We start from the raw sequence: 17,266 nt of genomic DNA, 5'->3' as shown, positions 1-17,266 counted from the left end.
GCGTTTTCAGTCTTTTGACGAAAGCGACGCAAGGCCTTCAATTCACTCTAAAGTTCCCAGTAAATGAAGAAGCAGCTGTTGCCACTGTATGTCAAAAATAAGCACCTTTTTTTTGTAGATGGAGTTTAATGTCATAACCGTGGCTCTTGATTTGTTGCTGTAATTTGACCTCGCTCTGACCTTCCTGGCTGGGCCGCAGTGTGACTAGTGACAGATGCAGCCTGGGAATATGGTTTGGATAGTTTTCCAATGCGCAGAGGAATGTTGAAGTTAGTTTTACGCAAAGTTCATTTTGGAGACATATGTAAAGTCTGTGATTAAGCTGAATTCAATAAACTTTAATGAATACTTAGAACTTTATTTGTAGGGTTTTTTGTCTCTGCGAGTATATTAATGTAAACAGCATGGTAACAGAGCTGTAATTTCCTATTCTCCCACAATTTAGTGAACTGTCACAATATGTTTACTTAAGAAATGACAGAAATACGACACCAGTTTAATTACAGCGTAGTCATTTTGCCTCAATATACTTGGGAAAGTGGTCTTATTGAGCTGAGCTTCCTTTATACTCTCTATTCTGCTTTGTAATTACTTCGGCTTGATTTATCATCTTTTCTTTGTGTTTATGGTTGTAAACTGCTCGAGTGAGTAACTTGGTCTGAGAGTGGCTTGTCTCCTTGCAGCGAGGCTGGAAATCTCCTGATGAATCTGAGATGTCTCTGCTGTCAAGACTGCTCACATCGCTCTCAGCCTCCAATGTCACTTTCAAGGCATAATTACACAAGTTGTGTTGATTAGTATGAGAAGCAATTACAGTGGCTTTCCGCTGCAAATGGAGAATGTGATGGCTCTTGATTGACACGAAGCATCCTGGCTTTAATAAGTAAATGACTATGGTAATTCAGGTACTGAGACCCTTTGATTTGTCAGCATCTTTCTCATTTTTGTGATGTCCTCGGATTTTAATGAACATGAATTTGATTGAATCCTCCTTCATTTCCCATGTCCCTGCACCTGTCTGTCTCTTCTATCAGTCCACTAAATGCTCTCAGATGGGAGTCGTATGCTTTCGGAGCCATCCTAAACAGTCCTGCTGCCGATGCTGAATTATCTTTCTTAATAAATTCAGAGCGTTAAAAAAAAAGAAATGGATATCCTGCAATTTTGGCACACTATTAAAAATGCCTTTTAGCATATCGTGCTTTCACAAGTGTAGAAATCAGAGGAAAAATTATTTGTAATTGACACTTTGGGGAACATTTTTTTTTCTCTTTTTATCTTGCTTCCCAGTAAGTTATTAGCTGTTAATTTGTCGGCAAGCTCCCCTACAGCGCTAGATATTTGTTCAAATGCTGGGATCCCCTCAGTGCATTTGTAACTACACTTCTGAAAATGCTGCCCTGTCTAATTATGTAATATAATACTGCCTTTTAGGCAAGTTTCTTTTAATTGAATAATATTAGTGCTAACTAAGGATAAGCTATTGGATCGGCAATATTTAAAAGAGCTGTTTCTACCCTGTATGAAATGCACAGTAGTGCAGTGTAGTACCACGGCAATACAGCAGTCTGTGTGTTTTAGGTATTTGAATAAGAGCCAAACATTTATGCTAAAATTTCATTGGCCTAACCCTCAGTCTCATATTTCTTTCTTTGTAAACCACGGTTGGCCTAATCAAGTAATTCCCTGTTTGTCTTAGTAACCCCCTATAGAGTCATACATGCATACATATAATAAAATAATTTGCTCTTGCACTCCCTATCCCAGCTGTAATTTATATGGATTGAATGAGTGCTGCATTGTGGAAAAGCACGAGTGGACCAAATGCTCGTTTGTCACCTCTAATAAATGTTAGAATGTAAATTATGAACTTATGCTTCAGATGTAAATGCACTTTATTCCAGTCCTTAATGTAAACAGACCACTCCAATACATTAAGGGGTATGGGGGAGGGCAGAGGGATATTAGATTTGGAGTTTTTGACTGTTTTCACAATCAATAATAAGCACAAAAGAGGCTCGATGGGGAACATTATAACATATCTGAAGTCGCCTTCATAAATTATTGCATGAAAGCAGGCTTGTACACCAAAAATGTAAATACATTAATGTTATTAATAATGTAGTGACTAATAGTTCTATCAAGACTGTAATAGCAGTTTAATGGAATATGACAGCAAGAATGTATTACACTTCTTACATTTAGATGGGACCTCACATGACATTTATCAGAGATTTCTGTAACAATTTTTTTGATTATTTTGTTAAGTTAATTGCTTCTTTTTTCCCCCCCCGAACGTCTTCTCTGGGAGAGGGGGCAAAAAAACTGGTAATGGATATTAATTAATATGTGTCAGTTTTCAGGGTTTGATTAAAAATAATGAAAGCAAAATGCTAATGGGATTTCAGAGTTTCTCTGTGTGTGGCGCCCTGAGATTGTGGCTTTATCTGAGAAATCTGGAAAAAAAAAGATAGTATGCTACTCTGTAGGCTAAAATGAAAGTGACAGAATATAGAAACTAAGATAAAATGGAGCACTTGAACGAAAATATTACGCTCCAATTAGACTTTAGAGGTGTGGCTAAGAAGTGTAATGCCAGTAAAAACTGTAATGTTTCTGGTTGGAAAATGAAACTGGATCCGTGCACCTGCAGTTAAAGAGATTAAACAGATTTTTTTCTTTTAATAAAAGGGCCAAGTGAATAAATCTGACAAGTTGCTGTGTGTTGGTAAGTTGTTGTTTTTTCTAAAACATTTTCTTGCCTCAAAGTCACCAAATATGATTTTATTATTTTCTTTCTTTCTAGAATAGTCAAGGAGCTTGTGTGTGTTTTCATGTTATTTTATTTTAGGCCTCCCTTGTTAACCTTTAAAATTAAGCACTTCATCAGGCACTGGTAATAGGTAGACTCCTTCGCCTTCATCCAGAGTCTTCTTGTTTCTGTCTGTATTTAAAGGTAGAGGGCAACTGTAAACCAGGAGTCAAACAGACATTGACACAGTAGTTAAAAAATAAATAAATAAAATAAATAGCCAATGGCACAACTGACAATTACCCAACACCTGGAGTGGCTCCCCTCCCCAGCATGTGCTTCAAGACTGTCAACTTCTTGTTAATGCAGTGATTAACAGGAAGATCGCATTTGTTTTCCTGTGCAGCTCTCCTGGCAGCAGCACTTTGCTTTCTCTTTGATTAAAATAGTAGATGGATGGATGCATTGTAGCTCTGTCATGAATTTCGAAAGAAAGGGTGACAAGGAGACGTTAGAAATTGAATAAATAGAGGCGAGGCTGAGGCCTTTCCGTCCTTTCCAGATTGTGTTTACTGTGGACTGTGGGATTTTAAGCGAGGTATTGGCGGCATGCAATCCTGTGGAAAGAGTCAGCCAACTCTGACAGTCGCCCAGCGGCCTTCGGTTGTCTCCAAATTTCACTCACTCACAGATTTTTTTTTATTTATTTATTTTTTCCGCCTGTCTCTCCTTGTAGATTTTCTCCATTCTTTTAATGGCACTGCTACCTGTCTGTTCCCCCTCACATCTGTACGTGCTGCGTCATGGTTCCAAAAGTGTGTGGAAAGTGGTTTTGGGTATCATGGGGATGAGAAAAGGGGAAGTGAAGGGGCTTCGTCAAACAGCCTGTACTTTTAAAATACTGAGAGTGGCATTGTCGTGTGTTTTCTGTGTCAAGGTCGACAGAAAATGTCAGAACAGGTGTGCGTCTGCTGCTGAGCTGCTTGCCAACTCAGCCCCTTTTGCTGTAACACGCCACCTCGTGTGACATTATAGTGGTTCACTGTGGGTTGTCTCCTCTCTCTTTCTTTTGGAGGCGCATGGTAAAACATGTATTTTCTCCTGTCACCGCGTGACTCGATGTTCAGCTAAGATGGGTGTCGACGCCTAAACTTTGACCACTGCCTCTGATTGTCACGTAGTCATAAAGTGTTAAGATGTTGATTTGAGATCAAAAGCAGGAACATAAATCGTATAAATTTATGTGCTGTATGAGAGTCTCTTAAGTTTAGATCACCAGGCAGCCATGTTGCAAAACCTGAAAATTCTGTGTGCACTTCTCAAAAGAGAAGGATAACGTTTAGGCGGGGCATGTATAAACCAGATGTTACACATTTTATCGCTTTATCACGGTGATTTTTTATAACTCGCTCATCCTGTATCGTTATCTGGTTTACAAAGGTTAAACTAAATTGCTTTTTTTTTAATGAGCTGTCTTTTTTTCCTCTCAGAGTTAAAAAAGAAATACAAGTGGTACTTCTTCTTCTTCTCTTCTCTGGCCCTGGTGATTGCTGCTTTTTGTTTGTTTGTTTGTTTTGTTCTGTTTTTTGCTGTCAGCACCCCACTCTTTATGGTTTTCCTACTCTCGAGGTTAGACTCTTAGCGGTGGTTGGATGCCTCTGGAAAAAAAGAGAATTAGCCAACACATTTCTTTGTCACTTAGTGTGATCAGGAGCAGACTCTTGCCGCTGCTCTCTTTCTCCAAAAGCAAACGAAGGCCTGCTGGCTTAAGTTTCCTCCCTGGTTCGATGTTTATTTCAGCCTGACTTGTCTGCTACGGTAGATGTGTGGCCCATTGTCTTGGCAAGTGTGTCTAAATGTTTCTGACAGGTCTCAGTGAAAGACAGGCCGCAAGGGTAAACTGCCAACCCCACCCCTCGTATGCCACTTCTGCCAGCCCTGGCCAGTAGATGGCGATGTTCATCTTTCCTGGCTCTGTGCCTTCCTTGGCGCGTCTCCCTTTACACCATCCTTCCCCTCTCCTCTCTGTGGAACTCACTGAGGAAAGAGGGGTCTAACCCTGTATGCAGGGTCATGCCACCAATTCCTGGTCCCCTTTGAAGACCATGAAATTGCTGATCCAAGACACATGATTAGTGCATTCAGCCTATTGACTGGAAAAGGGTTGACACACAATTACAATGTCACTGGAATGTCACAATCTGTCTAGTTGTCTTTCTGAGCATAGGCTCATCCAGTGGCACAGTGTACCCAAGAAGGAATAATTTGATCAATAAAAGGATACCTCTCTCTCTCTGTTGTCACTGGTCTCCCTATTTTAGTTTTATTAGTCAATTTGGCAGGCGAGCAGGACTGCACACAAAACTGATGCCAACTCGCTGCATCTTCGCCGCAGCTCTCGGCTTTATTTGCCTATCGTAGTGCTTCAGTTGTATGCATTGCAGGATGCGTGTGTATGAGTTTGTGTCCATGGGTGGGTGCTTCCTCAGTGAGCAGAGCAGTTTTGGATGAACAGAGGAGGATAGGCTTGTCACTGTAAGTTGCTTGTGACGGAAGCAGCTCTTCTCCTGACACCACAACACAACTTCTGTGGTGTGTCGCTTGGACACAAGCTTCACGTTGTTTGCTGCTGGTGCCGCTTGCATTTTGCCTCAATCAACTAATTGAATGTGAAAGGCCGGCAGGCCCTGATGATGTGAAGGACAACACACAGAGCAGTGGCAGGTTTAAGAAAAGACCCTGTGCTTCTTTATGTTACCGTAGCAAATTGCGTCTCTCATTTCTCTTTACCGAAGAACTGAACTTATATATATGCCATATAAATATGGCATAATATAAATGTTTGGCCATTTTGTGTTAACCTCAGTGTAGATTTTGTTATGAAATTTGCTATTTTAAAACGTTCCATAAAAACACTACAGAGTGTTTGTGTTTTTATAACAGCCAAACCACTTTCTATTGCTTCCCATTCATCTAAGTTTTCATTGTAAACTCTACTGTTTATTGTTGTTAAACCATACATGAAACTCTTGCTGCTTTTGTTTATTTTGTTTGTTTATCTTTTTGATTTTTCAAAAACATTTTAATGATACATTTTAAATCGGCAAGAAATGATCAGAAAGTTTCTGACAGTTTAGTGTCTTTTATTCTATTTCAAACGTTTTTCTCGTATATTTGACCGGAGTCATTTCTAAACAGAACATTTTTCATACTCGACGCATTTACAGACCACATTATGACCACATTTTCTTTTTGCTACGCTGTGCGTTGATAAAGTTGCGTTGTGAGCATTTTCATGTTTTGAAAACGGTCACTGAAAAGCACACGGAGCTGCTTGTCACACAATGTCATCACTGACTGCGTAAGAAAGAAAAAAGAAAAAGCTTCGAATTACAGGAAAGAGCCACTGCATTAAAGAACAAAGGAGATCGATGGCAGTACATTAAATTTTATGCGAATGGAAAAAAAAAATCAACTAATTAAAATTGATTACTCCTGCTTTGTAAATGTGTTTCTGAATTAAATTATTGTATGAAAACATTTTGACCAATCGAGGAGCTGAGGAAGTATCCATTACTGGATTGCAGCTGAGAAGGGGCTGGAATGTTTTGTGGTAGCTAAGTAGTTTGTTGTGCTTCGCTGCGACTCGCTTCTTGCACCCCCACTGCTAAAGTGCCATGGGTTAATCTCTGATGACCCTCATCTCTGAGAGCAGCTTCAAACTCATGGTTTGGGCCTTTTACCTGAATTAAAAGGAATGTATAGGGCTAGGCAGTATTTTTGCCCAAAGTAAGTGAAAGTGAGGTGTCACTCACAGAGTCGCACATCTTTTGTCATCAGGGCTCTCGGGGCTCTCGGAGCCCCACTGGGGATGTCCTTATCTAAACAGTCATCTGTCTCACTAGTTTAGCAAGGGCAACCCCAGGCAGCACGACTGACAGTTGCACATTAAGAAATGTCAGATTCGGCTTTATAGCGTATCTGTCAGGCTAGTTTTGAATTGGCCGAGTGCCACCTGTTTGTCTTCATGTTTAGATCTCGCAAGAATAAACAAAGCGCATGACTTTGTTGTTGCTTCATGTTCCGTTAAAACACGTGGCAGCTTCAGCTACTTTCTTATTCTGCTCGTTCTGCAGAATGAGGATATTTTTTCTTACCCTGTACAACCGGCTCTTGAAAGAAGTTCAATTATTTTGCAAGTCAGTAAAAAAAGAAGCCAATAAAACATTTTTCTCTTTTTTTGTGGGGGACAATTCTGAACTTAAAGTTTAAAGGAAGTGAAACATTTCCAGCAAATTAAACACAGTTTTGAAAGTTTTACACTTTTCTAAAAATTGCTTGTATTTCGAAAATAACAAGGCAGCTTCCCCCCCCTTTCTTTCTCTTTGACAAGCGTAGCGTTATTCACAATATCATATTAAGTGCGTTTTTACCTTTTTGTCAGTGGCCTTGTCGAATACAGTCTACTACGGCCCTCGGTTTTTCTCACCACTAAACCACTCAACTTTTCCATGTTTGTGATGTCAGAACTTTGATAGGGAAATGCTGCTGAATGGAAAGTTTGTTCTCTATATGCAGTGGTCTTGAAAAAAAAAAAAAAAAAGCTCAATTTCCGTCCACCAACCCCCCCTTTTACAAAAATTGCATAATATGCTTTTGATGTCATGATCGTAGCCTTGCCCATGGCTCTGACACTGATACAGCGCATGTTATTTTTAAACCTTTGCATCGCAAATGTCAATGAAGTTTTCCATGACCCTTTTTCATCTGCTGAAATGTTGACTCTGACCTTTAAATTTCAAAAGTTAGGATAATTCAATAAAGATTGACCACATTTCAGAGTGTAACACACAAAACGCCAACCCGCCAACGTGTGAACAGATGCAAAGTAGTTTAGAAATGCCCACGTTTAACCAGTAACCCTTTATCAGATTTTGCTTATGCTGAAGACAAGTTTCGGTAATTGCTTCTCATTTCATTTTGTAACGTTCTAACTTCTTTGAAAAAGCACTGCACATGAAGGGACAAGCAACAATGAGTGAGAAATGAAGGGTTCTTTTTGTACAGTCATTGTTAGAAAGATTCGTCTCCAGCAGGGCCCTTGAAGCTCCTGGAGTGTCTGAACAACTGTGGATGTTAGCTAAATGGCCAGCTCTGCACCTCACTTCCTGATGTCTCTCAGGGTCAGTAATTCCCTATAGCTGTTCCCAAGTGGCCTTGCTTTCTCCACTAAAGGTCACATTAAGGCAAGAAGGTTGTCACAATTAGAAGGGCATTTAAAGCTGCTCTTTTAAAAAGATTAAAAAGCACTGTTGGCCACATCAAGCAGTCAGGCAACTAAAGGAAATACAATAATTGCATTAAAAGTTAATTCCTTTCTGGCAGGGCTCTAATATCAGAAAGGTATTGGGTTAAGTCATTTAAGACAGCTGCCCCTGATAGCAGATCATCCATGAAAGCACCAAATTAATATAGAGCTTCATTTTTCGCCGTCTCTCACTTTCTCCTGCTTTTGGTCCTCCAAACGTGTGTTTGGGGGGGAAATTTGAGACTAGCTTAACACAATTTTTGTTCATGTCTATCAGTCTGTTATTATATCAGGGGCACTTCTCCACAAATGTACAGGCCAGGGCAATTTGGAATGAATTGATTCACACTGAGCCCGAATTCTATACTTGCTAATGATTCCCTTTTAGACCCTCAATTGCACCCCCACCCAGCTTCTAGTTCCATCAAGTCCTGCAAATCTTTTCAATGTTGCAGACAAATTGTGTACATATTTTTGCAGAACAGATAAGGAGCAAAGAGTTGCTCAGTACATGCCAGTCATTTCCTGTTCAAAAATATAAAAAGTTGATGTTGCACTCTCTTTTTTTTTGTCTTCTTCTTTTCTTTTCTTTTCTTTTTTTGAATTGTTTGAAGTGTTTTAGATAAGAATATGTGATACCATGAGACTGTGGATGGAAAATCTTGAGTTTTGGTTTTTGGTTTTTTTTAAACTCTGGTATGGTATCTTTTATCAAAGTGTTCTTGTTTATTCCAAGAATGTTTGCAACCCTAAAACTGCATTTTTACCGTATTGCACAGTAATTGCTCGATAAGTAGTGGTTTGCGTTGGCCTAAATAATTCAGACTGAAAACACAAATCTTTTCTCTCTTCTCAGATTTCTTTTTAATTTCTCGTGGTTAAAATTCTGGTTACTTTAAAAGTGAAACTAGCTACAAATACAGAAACCAGCCCAAATGATCAATTGTAAGATATACCACAAACTGGTGTCTGATGATCGAAAGTCTGAATTTCCCAGATGCTCACACCTGCTCTTGAATTCCTGTAAAATATCCATAGGTGGGTCTTACGGTATATTATGGTTAAGTGCCGTTACTAGTTGGGGCAAAAATATACAACTGGTTACATGGATTCCCTCAGGCGTCTATCCATGCAGTTCGAACGTAATTGGATTGCAGCCTCATTTCTCACAATTCAAGGTATTGCAGTTGTAATTTTCAGACAAGTGCAGTGCAAATTCTTGTCCAATTCAAACTCAATAACATTTCTGTAATCTTGTCCGTTCATCAAGTTCACTCTCTTTAAGTGTGTTGGTTAATGTTATCTCTTTCTGTGATTGAGTTTTCACCTCTTTTTCGGCTTTACCTGACACTTTATTGGTTATCTGGTTTGCAAAGATTATCGCTCTTAACATGGAGCACTCTGGTGCATTAGGAGTCGAACCTTTACAAGAGGTATTACAAAGAAGCCTAATTGTTCTTCGCACCAAAAATCATTTACCAGTTTCCTGCAAGGAAGGAAATTCACCTAATTTCTGTTTTAGTTATTTATGCTGTCTACTCAAATGCGCCTTGTACTGTTATCCATCTTACCCCCGCCCTCCTAAAAGCCCCAGTTGTGTGCTACCCAACACTATAACTGGGGTGATCCATAAGTCAATAACAAGACTGAAATCTGTGCAATGTGGTTATAATTGATTGAGATGTCTGGATGGAACTTGTGCAAAGCATCTATGTCATCTGCTAAGAAGTGCATTTTTCCTCTCCCTGAAGATCTACCACAACAGTTTTAACCAAATGGACATTTGCCTCATTAGTTTGCCGCTGAGCTAGCTGCGGTCCTTACTAAGATGTCACACTTACGCCTGTTAACGCTGATACAATTTTCTTGTCAATATTGTGCTACTGAAATTTTAAGCGAATGTAAACAAGGACTGCTCATTCAGCATATTCTTTCCCTGTTAGGTCATTACCTCTCAGCGGGCCTCCTGTATATAACTCTGTTATTTACCGTAATAAATATTGGAGTATTAGATTTTAGTGTGTTTATTATCTCTAGTTTCCGCCATTACCACATGCTGTGTCTTGTGGTAATGGCTCACTGACTTGGACAGTGAGCGCCTTGCAAGCACTAGAGTGATTTTTGTCTTTTTTATCAAAGGGATATTTTCTCTGTGTTTTGACTGTATCTTTTGGCCCAGAACATCAGTTACGGGGTCACCATGCAAATGGTTTAATCTGGTTGTCACAATGAAGGTTCCGGGTGACTGGCTTTAATAAAGCTCTCAGCATATATAGAGATCCAGGAAATTCCGCACCTCTTGCGTAACCCTTGTGTACATCAAGGTCACCGTGTTGTCCCAGTGAAAATGTAGATTAGTGTGTACATCAGTTGTGGCAGCGATCTCATGAAGTCAAAATGGTGCATTTTAATGAAAGGTTCACTGGGTTGTATGAAGAAGAAATGTTGTTATTATTATTCAGATGTTCATTTTAGGTTTGTTTGTAATCCGCGTTTGATAAGTTTCTTAAAGATGCCTGTGCTATAATTCTCTACTGTACTGTGTGCTTGTGACAGAAATCTCACTTTTTAAACAGCTTCACTGCCACTCCTACCACTTGGACAAGTTTAAACTGCAATTCTTTTGGATTGAAACAGGTTCTTAGTATATGCAATGCATTACCCAAAATGAATTACCACTGGCAGGGCGCTCAATCACTTTGTATCTTTCAACACTAAGAGAAAAGAAGAGTAATCAAAACCTTTCAACCTATTAGAGGGATGACTTTTACAATTGAATCACGGGGACCACAGGTGCGATAATAAGTCATCGAAACCTCCTCTCTAGTGTGTTTCCCCTTTCTCTGTGTTCTTACATATTTATCTATTTTAGGAGGCGCCACTTCATGGCGCCCACTTCAAATTTATGTTTTAATGCCATTTGAGGAAGATTTTTTTTTCCCTCCCTCCAATTCTTGGAAATGCATACTGGGGTGGAAAATTAAGGTGCATCTCGAAGGAAAACATAATAGAATCGATGAACGCAATGCACTTAAAACTACTGGTGTTCTGATGCTATTTAACGTTCTAGTGCATTAACGTTTCAAGTCATTACAACATTCAGGCTGGGTGATTTGATCATGGCAGGTTTTTAACTGGAAGAATTACAGAAGTTTTCAGCCTAGGATTCTCAAGTTATTAGATACAAATGATCACCTCTGCATTAAGTATAGATTTTCTTCCACTCCGCACTTAAGAATGGAAGTTTGTCTTTAAGAGGGTAATAGCAAATTAAGCTCCATACTCCATTTGTCCAGCACTCTTGATGGGCTAATTTTATAACTGCTGATTTGGTCATTCCCCACATTTAGCTGGAAAGTGGTCAGGTGGTCTTTTTCCTCACTGCTGGGTGTGGGGGGAGCGTAAAAGCAACTATCAAATGGAATCCATTTAAGGTTTTTCTTTTTTTCCTGTGGGGTTGGACTGATAATGAACCTTTTTCTTAAAGAAGGTCTAGACTGTTGTTTGTGCTGTGAAAAGCATCAGTTTGCTGCAAAGCTTATCTTCTTCCTCTCATGTTATATCATTACGAGGGATTAAATCACATTTGTCTCTCCCCAGATTACCACTGCTGTACAATTTCTACAGAACCCAAAAGTACATCAGAGTCCCTTGGCCCTCAGAAAAACCTTCTTGAAGAAAAAAGGTGAGAGACTTCTCATTTGCTTGATTTATGCTGAAAGCTGAAAGCTGTGAACAGTATACATAATTTGGGGGAAATGGCTGTGGTATTACAATCCACAAAATGCGGTTGGCAAAGATACATATGCTATTTTTTGTAAGATCATTCTGTTGGGGTCAAAGGTTGTGGCCATGGATCTTTGCCTTCAGGGGGGTCTAATAGGGGTCGATTTAGCTTCAGAGAGCATGATTCAGGCTCTGTGAATAAATGACACACCAGTCTGGATGCTCCTTTGGGTTCAGGAAAATTAATATTGACAAACTCCCTCTGCATTTTCAATGGAATTATCAATATTGCCTTCCAGCATTTTAACCCTTTTACTTAATTTAACAGTTATTGTAAATTTGAGGCACGGCACGAGGAGGTTTTCTAAGCAGGGGAGGTTGGAATGTTTGCTGGCTCTTCACTTTCTTTGCAATTCATTGAGATATTTCTAACACACAGTAGAATATTGTTTGTGCAATAAAAGTTGCAAAAAGCTTTATTACTCTGAACTCATTTAAGTCAGTTCAATATAATGCAGCAGTAGAGCTGCAGTGTTATGCCATGTATTTATAACAGTCAGCCTATGGCTGAGCTGTAATAGTATGTACAGTGTGTGTGTGTGTGTCTTTTACCTTGGATAAACACTTTGTGGGGAGTGTTTTTATTTAAATTTGCAGTGAGACAGTTCAGTGTGTGGGGACTGTACTTGTACAGCGCTTAGGGACTTTGCATTCAGCCAAACAGTGAAAAGTGAGCTTAAAAGCTCTGTGACTAGGAAAGGTAACCCGAAACCAAATCCATGGTTGCCGGCTGCTACTACACTCATCTCATATGGCTCTCTTGATATCATTTGAAATGTATTTTTTTTGTCTTTTTCTTTCATTATTAACAACTAAGGCATGTTATCAGTCTGCTGTTGGTTAATTGAAATGTAACAAGGCCTCATTATTGTCAAAGGATGCCATGCTGCACCTTATTTTCTTCTTACTTTCAGCCTTGATGCAAACTCCACGGAGCTCCACTATCCAAATCGGTTTGCTCTTACTGCACTTTAAGTCCATGAAATATGTATGATGCTTTAATGCAGATTTATTTTGGAAAATCGGTTCCGCTGTAGATCTAAACAAGAACTCTGGATTTGCATAAGGACATCGATCTTACACAGAGAGAGATGGGAGATATGGGCAATGAAACACTAAGCACAAAGTATGTTTGCACTCTGCAGTATTCTTAGGATAACTCTTGACTTGTACAGTCATACAGTAGTGAACCTGGAAGTTGTTTAAATCCAATACTCAAGCTTTGAGATTTCTCCTGTTTCAGGAAAAAAGCTCTGCTGTTACTATCGTGCTTTATTAAATCAGTTGCTTTGTGTTTTTGTGATTTTATTTAAGTACAGTAATTTTTTGTCTTAGAAATCGACGTTGATCATATTACAGGAAATTATGTCAGGAAAAGGCTTTTTTTAAGCTGCGCTTCAAACCCAGATATTGCACCGCAATGCCGCTTAGTAAGGAACTAATCTTAGCTGACTGCTAAAAATAAAAGTAAAGTGTACTTTAAGTGATGAATCACCTGTCAGACCTTTTTCATCAGTATACCACATTTCTTGATTGAAATATTTCTTTGTGGGAATTTAAACAAAATAACTTTATCGTGCCGGTGTTTGTGTTAATTCATAAATTATTGTATGAATTGCACTTCTGGGTTACATTCATAGTAACAAAATAAAATGAAGTATCAGTACAAAGTATCTTTTAGCCTTTGTTCATCTTCTCAGAAGCATCGACATCAATACTGACAAGAATTTGATTTTGAAACTTTCCATTTTCCTCCCATAAAACTCGTTGGTAAACTTGTTCATTGGTGACTGCTTGCTGAGCCACAATAAGCTTTTATACAGGCGGCAGCAGGCCAGTGCTCAGACTTTTGCATGCTCCTGTACCCAGCATGTATTGTCCTTTCAACCTTTTGACAAAGAAACTCAATCATCATCCTCCTTCTCCCACAGTCACCACAGCAAATGTGTCAGTCTTAATTTCTAATACAGTTTAATGTCATATTTATGTAAATACTTCTGGATTTTACTCTATATTAACAGCCAGAAATGTCAAAGCACACATAAAATGAAACAATACCATCTCCTGGTAGAGTGGAATTTAAATTGGATTCCTCTTGCTGCCAGTACTTACGCTGGACAGCTGATGAAGGGGAAAATAGGGCCCACTTTGATTGCATGTTGCAGAATCTTTACACAATAATCTCAGTCGTGCATATTATTTCCCAGCGCATTTGTGCCCTAATCTGCACTGAAGGATGCCTCTCTGGTTACATGTCTGTTTTTTCCAAAGAGAGCCTAATAGTGTGGTTTATTTCAATATTCATTGAAAAATATAATTTTCTGTTTTCCTTCAACTGTCAATTTCAGGGTATGAATTGGCAATTATGCAGTCCAATATTTCAAGCTGCCCTTCTCGAGTCCTTGAAGTTGAATAAGCTGGCTGAAATATTGAAACTTTGTCACTTTGATGTAATATAAATCAAGATTTAAACCCAGAGATGCTTTTTTCCCTGTCTTTTACAGAGGAGTGAGGAAATGAATTGCATTTTAAACTGTCATACCGCAATCTTGAAGCAATTTTGCCTTAGTCGTTGACTGCCAAGATCAAGTAAATTTTATTGTGTTTGAGTGAAATATAATGCGCTAGACTCTCATCTAGTGAATTGTGCCATCTATGTCTTCTTCAATTAACAGATGCAGCAACTAAAGAGCATTGGGCCTCCACTTTGGCACCACCATTTAACCCAGACAATTAGCAGTTACACACATAATTACCAAAAAAAATCAAATTCTCAGGACAAAGTCAACAACATTTTCCAGTTCTCAGTGTGTCACTTTGACCGTGGGACCTAAGGTGACATCACCCAGCCGCTCCTAGTTTGACAAACCGAAGGTAATTTGTTTTGGAAAGTAAACACAGGGAGTGTACATACTTGCTGCAGTACAGGTAATTTCAGCATGTGAAACGGGTACAGGGCATTCAGAGTTGGTGAGATATAAATGATGGCGTGACTGTTTTTATTTATTTTATTTTTTTAATAACGTCTCAGTTGTTATTGAGTTGAATAAATAACCCTAAGAGATTTCACCCTGAGAAGTGGGCCACTGATGGAGGGTCAGGGGAAACAGAGGTAGGCTTTTGGTCTATTACCATACCTGCTATGGAGGTAAGAGTAAGGTTCATCATCCCAGATATTAATAGGATGCTGTTTGTAAGTGGGGTTATGTGACTCACCTCTCGGACAAAAATGACAATGACCAAGGCCTGCATGGAAGGTAAAGGGATTGATGTGGTTATAAATTACTCCACGGCGCCACCTAGCCTAGGCCTTGCCCACTTTGTCATCACTACAAGGCGATAAAGCAGGGAAATGAGAGCAGAGTCCCCTTTTTTAATACATAAATGAATACTCTATGAGAATGGTCATTATTTAGGGGCAATGTTCAAGCTGTTGAACAGAACCAAATGACATGTAGAATCTCCCTCGGCAGTATAGCTTGGGAAACAGTTTGAACCTCTCCTTAATAACCCATTGACCTCCATCTATTTATGACCCCTGGCTTGCATTTTTTTTCCATAATATTCAAAATGTAAGTAATTTTCACTCAAGGGCAACTTCATAGTTCAGGCCTTGGAGGACAGCGAAAAAGGCATTCACCTTTTACCACACAAAATATTTTAGTAAGCAATTCTTATAATTGGCTGTCCAGGCTAGGTCTTGACCCATAAAGTCCAGAAGTGCCAGAATTGGAGAAATAGATTTAATGCTAGCGCCCTGCTGCCTCTTTGCCCTTAAAAAATACCCAGAGAATATGAGCCAGTGAAAATAGAGCTGTAAATAACCTGACGAGCAATGGGTTTTCCTTTAAATAAATACCGATCAGGTTTATGTTGAAAGACAATAGAAAACGTAGCCCAGATATGCAGTTTACAGTATTTATAGCTGTAATATCGAGGTGCCAGCACCGTAATTTCATGCCCCAATGAGAATGGCAAGGTCAAAGCAAATGCTTTGGCAGAGCATCTGCTAATACGGTGACTCATAAACAGGCACTGCGTGTATCAGGTGCACCAAATAATACAGTATAATGAAATACAGAATAGCTTTCCATTATTGTTGTTTTTTATGGTGTCGTCATTAGGTGTAATTTATGTCTTAAAAAATTCATCTCCCCACAGGTCGATCTGAAATGGGGGTCCAGGGGTCATTCCACAGGTTTTGGAACCCATAATAAATTTCACAATCCCTTTTTTGTCTTTTCCTTTTATATGTAAAACTCACTTTCACCTTGTTCCTTTTTCTTTGGGATCTGAGGGCTCTTTTGTTTGCTGTTGTCTTCCCCCACGGCAATAAACAGATCAGAGCCTCAAACACAACTTAGCAAGCTGTAATTTCACAGGAAATCAGCTTTTGGAATTTCCAGGTATTTTATTTTGATGTTGGGTAAAAAACAAAAACCTTTCATTTGCTGCGTAAACAACATCAAAGATGTGAAGAGCTATTAACATGTACATATATTGGTCTCAACAGCAGCCTAAATGTAGTTTTTTGTTTCCTTTTTAAAGACCTTAAATTTCAAGGTGAAGGGAAATTTCCTTTTTTTTTTTTTGTCTCTTTTCTTTTGTTTTAATATATCTTGTCTTATTTGGTGAAACTGAGATCATCGCATGTCTCACTCAATAGTCTGTCACCATGTAGTCTGCTGCGGTCAGATGAAACAGGAGTCCAGGGACACATTATTGCTTATTTGACAGTGCAGTCTGACTGCACAAACTCAGCGCATGGCGCTCACCACTTCCTGGCACTCAGGACCTGCTCTGCTACAGGCTGGCCAATATTTGCCTTCAATTATTCAACAATTTTCATGGCCATTCCTTTGAGCATTTAAATAGGTGACTGGAGGGACCTCTCTTGGCATAAGCTTTCTGCTAGATTATCACAGGATTTGTTATTCTTTTGGCCTGCGGGTACATGCTCAAGTGTGAATTCAGATTTGCTTCACAGTTAAACACTTAAACAGGTATTCAAATGGGAGGACTTGTTTCTCTTTTCCTTTTTGTTTGTTTTAAATCACATCTTGTCCACCTTCAGAACTGAAACTTTCTGCTTTACATTTGACTTCTCATAAAACTTTCAATCCACATGGAGGTTATTGTATGCTGTCTCGTATAGGCCACTCTGGAGGTCAGTAGAAGAACTGTTATATCTCTGTGCAGATACTGTTCTGTTCATGAAAACGTGAAGCAGTCACTTGAAATACTGCATACAAACACTTTCCGTTCTCTCAATATCTCTGAAAAGATGGAGGAAGCATTAGGCAGCGCATGTGAGAAACTAAATCCTGAGGGAATAGTTTAAGTAAAAGACTCTTTTACAAATCTGATTATCTATCATTAAGTAAGTGAAATTACAGAAGGAAGTAATGGCTAAAATCTTG

General features: G+C 39.1%; 1 protein-coding gene across 1 annotated transcript in view; it reads left to right on the top strand.

The window, feature by feature from the left end:
- Positions 1–17,266, top strand: part of pex14 (peroxisomal biogenesis factor 14) — a 45,203-nt gene that overhangs the window by 7,121 nt on the left and 20,816 nt on the right. The window contains exon 3 of the mRNA XM_005732931.1: positions 11,661–11,745. Within this exon, the coding sequence (XP_005732988.1) occupies positions 11,661–11,745 (85 nt within the window). The remainder of the gene's footprint in view (positions 1–11,660; positions 11,746–17,266) is intronic.

The sequence above is a fragment of the Pundamilia nyererei genome, unplaced genomic scaffold, assembly GCF_000239375.1.
Source record: "Pundamilia nyererei isolate P.nyererei 1_Seehausen unplaced genomic scaffold, PunNye1.0 scaffold00049, whole genome shotgun sequence".
NCBI classification, from domain to species: domain Eukaryota; kingdom Metazoa; phylum Chordata; class Actinopteri; order Cichliformes; family Cichlidae; genus Pundamilia; species Pundamilia nyererei.
Note: the sequence above shows the minus strand (reverse complement) of the source record. Positions and strands in the feature narration are given on the sequence as shown.